At 43.6% G+C, this 8068-nt stretch overlaps 1 protein-coding gene across 2 annotated transcripts in view; it reads right to left on the bottom strand.

Annotated features, from left to right (window-relative positions):
- PITPNM3 (PITPNM family member 3) overlaps positions 1-8068 on the bottom strand; it is a 299986-nt gene that overhangs the window by 26189 nt on the left and 265729 nt on the right. For both annotated transcript variants that reach the window (XM_019511015.1, XM_019511016.1), the window contains 3 exons: positions 6778-6972; positions 5535-5683; positions 1228-1344 (listed from right to left, as the gene is read on the bottom strand). In XM_019511015.1, the coding sequence (XP_019366560.1) occupies positions 1228-1344; positions 5535-5683; positions 6778-6972 (461 nt within the window). The remainder of the gene's footprint in view (positions 1-1227; positions 1345-5534; positions 5684-6777; positions 6973-8068) is intronic.

The following is an 8068-nucleotide window of genomic DNA, read 5'->3' as shown; positions in this document are numbered from 1 at the left end:
TTTGCTCTGTGATTGGCGGTTACATTCTGAAATGAGAACAAGTGGTTTGCGACTCCCCGTTTCTTACTTCTGTGGTTGAATAAGATGCGCTTCACAGTAGCAAAATGATTGTGTGGTTGGTATTAAATTATTAAGATCAGGGATCATACGGATGCACAGGAAGTGGTTGCAAACACTCTGGAACACTGATTAGATAGACAAGTCAATGGGCAGCAACTGGTATACCATTGACCCCATTATACCATGGGGAAATGCAGCACAAAGATCGTGAATGGGATTTGCAGAAGCACCTAATCATTCAGAGGGAATTGAAGGCCCATGGACTCGCAATCAGACCCAGACCCCCTTTGTCACAAGCTGGGCTTTGCAAAAGCACAAGGTCACACAAGGAATCTCTAGCAGAGGCTAGAACTGAAACCATGTCTTTTGAATTATGTACAGCCCCTCTTCCTTCCCAGCATTTTGTTATTATTTATTGCTGTAGTAGCATCAGAGGCTCCAAGATGCTGCAGATCCATGTGACGCTGTACTTAATTACTGAATATAATTAAGCATCAACTGCTTTCATGGCATGAATGACCTTTTCCCCTTTAAGTATTAACGTTTGCACCTTTACTAAGCCATTCACAGTAATCTAGAAACTAATTCCCACTCAGCACCCTGGGAGGCAGACATGTAATGTTAACCTCTTTGTACTTAAATTAAGCTTAAAACTGGGACAAGTGACAAGGTCACTAGATACCAAGGTTGAAATTCCACCTGTAAGCTGGCTGCGAGTTAGCAGACCATATGTGAATTGCTTAAGATTTTGCCCCTGAAAAGCAAAAAAAAAAAAAAAAACCACGATACCCAGATGTCACAGTTCACTCCTGAAAACGTAAGAATAGTGAGACAGCATCTGCAGGGTGAAAAGGCCCTCTTTGCTCTGAGGCCTAGGAAAGTACAAAGGACCTCTCTCCTGGATCAGAAGGCAATCATTCTGCAGCAGGACAGGCAGAAAGATGGCAGTCATCAATACCTTCACCCTCCCAACCTACTGACAACAAATGTTGCAAGCACTAATTCCCTAGCACCACACACTGTTTGCCTCCTGAGATATTTTTGTTTTTCAGTTTTCTTCGAGTCTGTCATTAGGTATCAATCACACTTTGGTTAGAAGAGCTGGGTGCCATGCAAGTGGTTTTCAAATCAAATCTGTAACCAGCCTGGTAATGGAGTGATACACACTCTCAGCTTGACGTGTGTCCTCTTGCGTAACCATTTCTCCCGTGGATTGGACGGACTTAATGTTGCTGGGTCCGAGCTGTCATTTTCCTTGACATTCACATTTTCATACCTCATCACCTGAAATGAGATTTATGTTAGAACCTGGGGCTGTAACAAATTGCATTGTTGTGTTTGCTGCAGAAGGGGAGGGGGCGTACAGTGCAGCTTCCGCTCACTCACACCGTCTGTAGATAATAGGGTATAAATCTGAGAGAGATGCGGGTCAGGTGTTCAATAATATTAGCATGCCTAGACAGTATACTCATGTGTATTGTCAGGGAAGCAGAGGGATTTTATGCATCTAGGTAATAACACCGGCACTATTGCTTTCTATTCCCAATGAAGCAAATCTAGTCCTGTTTTTAGACTCAAAGGCTTCTGAACTGCAGGGAGCCAAAAATCAATGGTGGGTGGACTACACAGGGAATGGGGAAGGTTGCAGCTTCTTCCATATTGGGTTCATGTCACAATAGAAAAAAAAAAAAGTATGTAAAGATGTCCCCTTCCATCTACGCACAAAAGAAGGGACGATGGTCACAGCCTAGCTGAAACTGGCTTGTGACCCCTTATGGAGAACGCAGGGCCCAAGGAAACTGGATTAGGATAACTGACCTTTAGAAATTAAAAGGGAATAAAAGAGCACTCTGATCCAATCTGAGGCTGGTATTTAATTTTCATGGCAGCTAAATGGCTAAGTCTTCTAGTAGGTTTAGAAAACCTCAGCAGAAGTCTATTACTTTAGCAGACTGTTTTCATATGAAATCTCCTCAGTTTGATCCCGGTATTCTGCTTATAATTCTCTATTCCTTACAACTCAATCGGCCAGTCTCTCAGCCTTTAGCTTGTAACCAGTCAGTCTGGTATTGAAATACGAGTGTTCGGCAACAAACCCTAAGAAATGAAAACCACTGCAAGTCCATCCATCCTAGCATGCCGATGTCTTCCCTTCAAGAATGGCTAGGCTAGCGGAGTAAAGCTCATAGGCACTCAGACACTACCGAGATGGGCAACTCTAGGAAACCCTCGGGGTTTCCATAGACATGCGACTACACTATTCAGAAGCATCCTGCAAAAAAGAACTCTACCAGGTAAATGAATATTTTACTTAAAACTATGGTTCAGAAGTGAATCCCTTAATAAAAATATATATATATATATATCAATATTTACAGTCTTTGAGGCTTCTTTTTTTTGGCTGCACTCAGAAAGGAAAACTTCCACCCACTGTAAGAAGTCAATGCCCTTTCTCCCCTACAAATCTGGATCATTAGTGACCATTCCTTGAAGATCACTGTAGGTCATTTCATCATAGTACTTTGGGTCTTCAAATGCTTTCTCCGAGATGTAACCTGAAATGCATTCAGCAACTGCTAGGTACACAAACAGTTAATGCCTCATCGACTGCAGCAGGAGCCGAGTTCTGGCCGTGCCCGGTGTAGCTGAGCTTCTACTGAGTTGGAGGAACAGCTACTTTTTACATTCAGCTTGGCCCCATCTCCCTTTCACTCCTATTACCCACTGGTTACAACAGAGACTGAGGCTCCTGGTACTGCAAAGTCCCTGCCCTGAAAGCTTGTAGCAGAAACAAGAAAGGCCGAGGAAGAGTCATCCCAGGTTGAGAGACCAGAAGTGGAGATAAGAACATGAAAGGCCATTTAGGCCCCTGAGGTTGCAGAGCACCCAGTTGACTTGGGACCACATTGATCAAAGTTTTCATTAAAAGTGCAGGGAAGTTCCCAGTGGGGTTTACAAGAGCACGAAGGGGCCTGTCCTGGGTCACACCGAGAAGCTCTGATAAAACTGGGAAGTAAACCTGCATCTTCCAGGCTCTAGTTCAGTTCCTTAGCCATGGGGCCAGCCTCTCGCTCCAACCCAGGTTAAGCCGCTATGTACTCCTAATGCTATCTGTTCAAGACTCGGCATTTACTCCAATAGATACATTCCTTCCAGATGTCACTGTGCATCCATGAACTCAGCGGGAACTCGATAGTTAGCAGAACAATTAATTAAACCCATTAATTGTCCTCTGTGTTTTGCTTCACCACGTTTGGAAAGAAGAGGCTCTTTTTAGAAGTGAAAAGGGTTGATCCATTTTGGTATGTCTCTCTCAGGATGAGGTTAAATGGAAACATTAGTGCTGTGCATGCAGACTCATCAAGGGCTCAGGTTTTTTTCTCAGGCTAGCTGGCGGTATTGTCCATTCGGCACAGGGAGCTCTTGCCACCCAGAGCAGCTGGACAGAAGGAGGAAGGTTTAGCCATAGGATTTCCAGTCTTGGGAGCTGCTGACTGGCTGGTCAGATGACGGAGATGCAGCCGGCCAAGGGTTATCAGAGCTGGTTTCGATGGTGGGGAGAGGGTAGGAAGCATCCTGTGGAACTGAGATGTAGAAAGCAGGGAAAGGCAGGAAACAAGAAAACTTTCCAAATCATTTCCTCAAGGATGGGCACTGTACAGCTTGCCTGCATTATGTTCCTTGCCACTTGTCAGGCAGCAGCAGTTTCTTCATTCACTTGATGTGAAAACACCGTCCGCCCAGCTTATTCCAAACTAACCCACTTGTGATCCTTTTTGGAGGATTTTTGCTGACCTTTAGGAGGCCTCATTCAAATGCCACTAAATTGTTGTCACCCTTGGCAAGCCTTTTAGCTTAACCAATTTCTCCAGAGGCAAGAGAGCCCTGTATTATCCCCAAGTCACTCAGCCCAGCTGTCTGAACACCAGTTTCATGAAGCACTGAGATCCATTAATGTGTCATCAAAAGAGAAAAGAAAAATCAATTCTGAGCAGACAGTTCACACAACACCTCTAAATACTATAGGGCAGTTTAACAGAAGACTGCTAAGAAGTAGTTCTTCCTTAAATGCTTTAATTTTGGTTTTCTTGCTCCCTCCACTGTTTTTACTGTTTTCCCTCCTCCAAGCATGGTACTTACAATCTGGCGTTGGGGGGGGATGGAGGGGGAAATCACGTTATTGTATCCGTCTCAATCGTCACTAATGCCCTGATTCAAGAAAGCACTTTCTTTAGATACAAGTCCTATTGACTTCAATGAGTATTAATAATAAGCCTAAAGCTAAACATAGGCTCAAATGCAGACCTGAATATGGCCCTCGTTCAGAAAAGCACTCTTGGTTTCAGTGTAATCTTTTTATTGCTGTTATTATTGTCCTGAATTAGAAGAAAAGGGTCAGAAAGATCAAATTCTTTAGGATACAGAACTTGGGGGGCCTCATGGAGCCACACAAAGCACCGAGACCTGAGCTGCACGGGCCGACAGGAACAGAGGAAGACGGTCCAAGCCTTTTTGGCTTCTGACAAAACTTTTGGCAGCATGGGGTACGGCCCTTTACTGACTCTTTGGCTGCAGGATTTTCTGATGGAAAACCATTTCCAACCAGCTATTTTTTTGCAACGAGCCCACCATTTTTCACAGAGCCCCCCACCGAATCGTGCAACCATGAATTCAGTCGGTCCCTAATTATAGTACTCTTTGTCATATAGATATGTTTTCTCGTAAAAAACACCCTGCAAATTAAATTCCTGGTTTTACCCTTTTTGCCCATTTTTAAAGCAGCCAACTGACATGAATCCATCTTTTCTTAATGGAAAAAAGTGCTTTTCACCCTCTACACTTATAAATATCAATTTTCAGCCCTTAATGTTCCTGGTAGGGTTAATATCATCCACCGGCTCTTTTTTGGATACAAATGGGGAAGCCTGGCCACAGAGAACAAAGGATTTCCTCAGGGTGTGGGAAGAGATGACAAAACTGGAACCCAGATCTCCTTATCTCCCCCCTGTGCTCTAGCTACGAGACCACCCTTCTCTTTTACCAAAGACCAAGTGCATCTTACTCAGGAGGCTGGAGAGATGACTGGGACACACCTGGGATGACTTAATGAAGGACGATTCTGCCTTAAGCAGGGGTCTGGACTAGAGGACTTCATGAGGTCCCTCCCAGCCCTACTTTCCTATGGTCCAGTGACCTTTGCCTGGCTCAAGAGCATAGCAAACAAACCAGAACAGTTTTGATGACCTGCAGGCCATGGTGGCAGAGCAGGGACTGGAAATTAAGATGCTCTCCTTTCCCTGCTTTGTACTTAGATGATGCTTGTTTCTTCGTAAGAGCATAATCAGTTTCTGTATAACTTTCACCAACTTTGGTGTATACCTTAATATTTAGAGGGGTGTCATACACAGGAATTGCTGATTCATACTGACTTTTCCGAGAGACAGCGAGCGTGAGCGTGCGACGGATCAAATTACCTGTCTCAAAATGAATGCCACCACATCAGTTGATTCCCAGTAGCTGGCATGGAAGAGATGGGGCAAAGCCACTGTTGGAAATGCCGTTAGCACATCTGGGCAGTACAAGGCATAATCTATTCGCTTGGCTCCCCACCATTTGGCAGTAACTGTAAAATGACAAACAGGCACCACATTTCTAATGGAAACCTTGTTCAGGGCTAATAATTACAGAGTGGTTCCCAAACCCTGGACTGAGGACCGTGAGTAGTCTGCAAGGCCACGGTAAATGGTCTGCAGCTGATCTGCACTTCACCCTGCCACTCCTTACCCTTCTTTAATTCATGGGTTAACAAACCTGAATGGCGGCCAGGAGAAGTTTTGAGGACTGATGACTGCTTCTTGATCCAGAAAAAGTTTGGGAACCAGAACATTTAATAACAATCAATTCGATCCACGGAAGCCCAACAGACCAATATAATAATCCAGGATATGTGCTGATGACTTGATAACCATCTATGACATATTACTGGATATATTCATAAAGTGTATGCCCCCAAATAAGACACACACCTTGGTCTGGGAAGGTAGCATGAACCGGGGGCGGGATCTTCCCTGCCATGGCACTGGCTCAGCCAGGGCTCAGCCCTCCAGTTGCACACAGCAGGGGCAAAGTCCTGCCATCAGTGCCACTCTGCCTGACCCTACTGCTGGCCTAACAGCTACTGCCAATTCAGAAGTAGCTGTGAGAAGTTAAACTGGTTGCTGTAGCAGGAGGAGGGGGAATAATGCTGACAATGGGACTCCTCTACTGCTCTATATGGCAGGAGGGTTCAGCCCTGCTTGGTGTGGAAATCACTTTTCTTGCTTAAAATGCTCACACTAATTTTGGATAGGTAATTTTCAGGGAAAAAAGGTTGCATGGTATGCGAATAATCACAATATTCACCTTTGCAATGTGCTTAGAATATCTCTTCATCATGTATTATCTACTTATAAATGATCACAAGTGCTATTATGCTTTTAATACAAACCGTCACCCTAATTTCATTGCCTTACCTGAGCAAAACAAGAAAAAAAAAAATTAAATGCATGGAAAAAGTTAAGTTTGACTACTTAAAATGATCACAACATGGGCTTTTCATAGTATTACTAGTGCGCTGGGCAAGAAAATACTTCCTCTTCAGAATAAAATTCCAACAGCCCTGACATGGGGGGAGGACTGAAGTCAGCGCAGAAATAAAGGGTGCCAAGTCTCACTCACTGTTGGTGATGTTTGCCGACGGCAAGCTCTCCGTTGACCCTGAGATTTCGCTGTTTGTGCTGACCAGGCTGGACCTTCTTGCCTTTCCTTGGGACTGACTCAGTGTGTTTGGTGACTCTGGGCTCTCTGGAGAGGAGGGCAAGTTTGAAGAGCTGGTCTCAAGAAACAGAGTGCTGTGGTTCTGGATGGTGTCAGCTGGATGTTTTATTAAAAAAAAAAAAAAATCACAATAAGAGATCAGTATTATTTTCAAAAGGGTTTCAAAGCCAATGGGTTTTTGCCTGAATAAGGACTGATTTCTGGTGCACTTTGCTCCTTGGGAGATGGCCTGCACAAGGCAAGAAACCTACCTCCAGGAGGGTAATTCCATTGAAATTCAACAGCAATTGGGGTCCTTATGCCAAGATTTTCCAAAGTGAAGTAGGAGCCGGACAGGCAAAACTCCTGGCCCACGTTAAGGGGCCCAGTTGTTAGAAGGTGGATGTTCAGGCTCCCTTAAAATCATTATTTAGGTTTTAAAATCTTGACTTAACTCCTCAAGTCCCTGTTGAAAATCTGTATCTAATTTCTTAAGGCATACATGAGACTTGAGTGCTGAAGAGACTTCTGCAATATACTGACCATCACACTCAGTAGAATAAAGCCCATAAATACTTAGCTTAAGTGCTGCACACATCATTTAGATAAAATGCTATGCCATTCTCTGTAGCCTATGACAGATAATATACTCATGCTCAGTTCTGGGGGGGTTTTAACCCATACTACCATAGGATGTTCATCTCCCATCTGAGTTTTAAAGTTGATTAAATCACAAGACTTTTCCAACAGAATAAAAAACAGCCCTAGTTATTAAATTAATGGTCATGAAAGATTGATGCCAGCATCCTTCTTTAGACTGCATTTTCTGACGAATCTCAGAGACTCAGTGATTTATTGCATTAACACCCAGGATGCTCCCCCAAACACTTCTGGCTCTTCTATGAAAAATTAATCACTGCAACTAAAAGGAAGCCATACGGAAGTAAGCAGGCTGAAGGAATATTCTCTGCATGTAAGGCCATGAACCAGCAGGTTTTTTGCTAACCTATTCTGACTGGCTAGTGGATACAGTTACATTTGCAACCTACCTGCTACTAGTAAAAGGCCTTTACACAGCAGCAGAATTGCTACCTTAAGAAAAGCCATATTTCTTTCAATATAAGATATTCTGTTTTAGTTGCTGTGCTTAATAGTAGCACAGCACATAATTCCAGATGTGGAGATTTAAAAAAAAAAAAAAAAGAAGGAAGAA

This window comes from Gavialis gangeticus, unplaced genomic scaffold (genome assembly GCF_001723915.1).
Source record: "Gavialis gangeticus isolate Ggan-Ray unplaced genomic scaffold, GavGan_comp1, whole genome shotgun sequence".
NCBI lineage: Eukaryota > Metazoa > Chordata > Crocodylia > Gavialidae > Gavialis > Gavialis gangeticus.
The sequence above is the reverse complement of the archived record's forward strand: the minus strand, read 5'-3'. Positions and strand labels throughout refer to the sequence as shown.